The 524-nt window shown below is 43.5% G+C and overlaps 1 protein-coding gene across 1 annotated transcript in view; it reads right to left on the bottom strand.

Annotated features, from left to right (window-relative positions):
• kiaa1109 (KIAA1109 ortholog) overlaps positions 1 to 524 on the bottom strand; it is a 148834-nt gene continuing 148310 nt past the window's right edge. The window contains exon 74 of the mRNA XM_042500822.1: positions 1 to 27. Coding sequence (XP_042356756.1) covers positions 1 to 27 — 27 coding nt within the window. The remainder of the gene's footprint in view (positions 28 to 524) is intronic.

Here is a 524-nt window from a genome sequence, read left to right as displayed (position 1 = left end):
CTAGTGGCACACCTGCTGTGGAGAGTTCTGGATTCACAAAGACATGAGAAGGTCGAGGCTAAGTTTGTGTTGCCGTTTGAAGGCTCTCCTAAACATACTCCGTTCACACGCTCAGCCCTCTGTGAATTGGAGTGCAATTTGACCTGACAGTTGGTGATTAGCCAGATTTGTCACACTGGCTGGAGGAGTGCTTCTAACCATGTTGGCAGTGAGGATCACATCAGTGGTGTGTCTAGGCACCATTCATGTGTTTATGTCGATTTAATGATTTTATTTGCATGACTTAATTATAGAAAACAGGCAGATGGCAGATAGCTGATGATGGATTATATAAACTATAAAGATGAATACCTTAACCTTGGCCCAATCCCATTTCTTCTTTTTATCTTTACCCCTTGTTTTCAAGTGCCTCTTTACAGATTCACAAGGGGCAGTGGCTTCCCCCCAAAAATGGACAACCCTTCAAGACCATGATATGACAACAGTGGTCATAGAACAGTGGCTGCACAGATACGAACATGTGA

The sequence above is a fragment of the Plectropomus leopardus genome, chromosome 14 (genome assembly GCF_008729295.1).
Source record: "Plectropomus leopardus isolate mb chromosome 14, YSFRI_Pleo_2.0, whole genome shotgun sequence".
Lineage (NCBI taxonomy): Eukaryota > Metazoa > Chordata > Actinopteri > Perciformes > Serranidae > Plectropomus > Plectropomus leopardus.
This window is presented reverse-complemented; position numbering and strand designations above follow the sequence as displayed.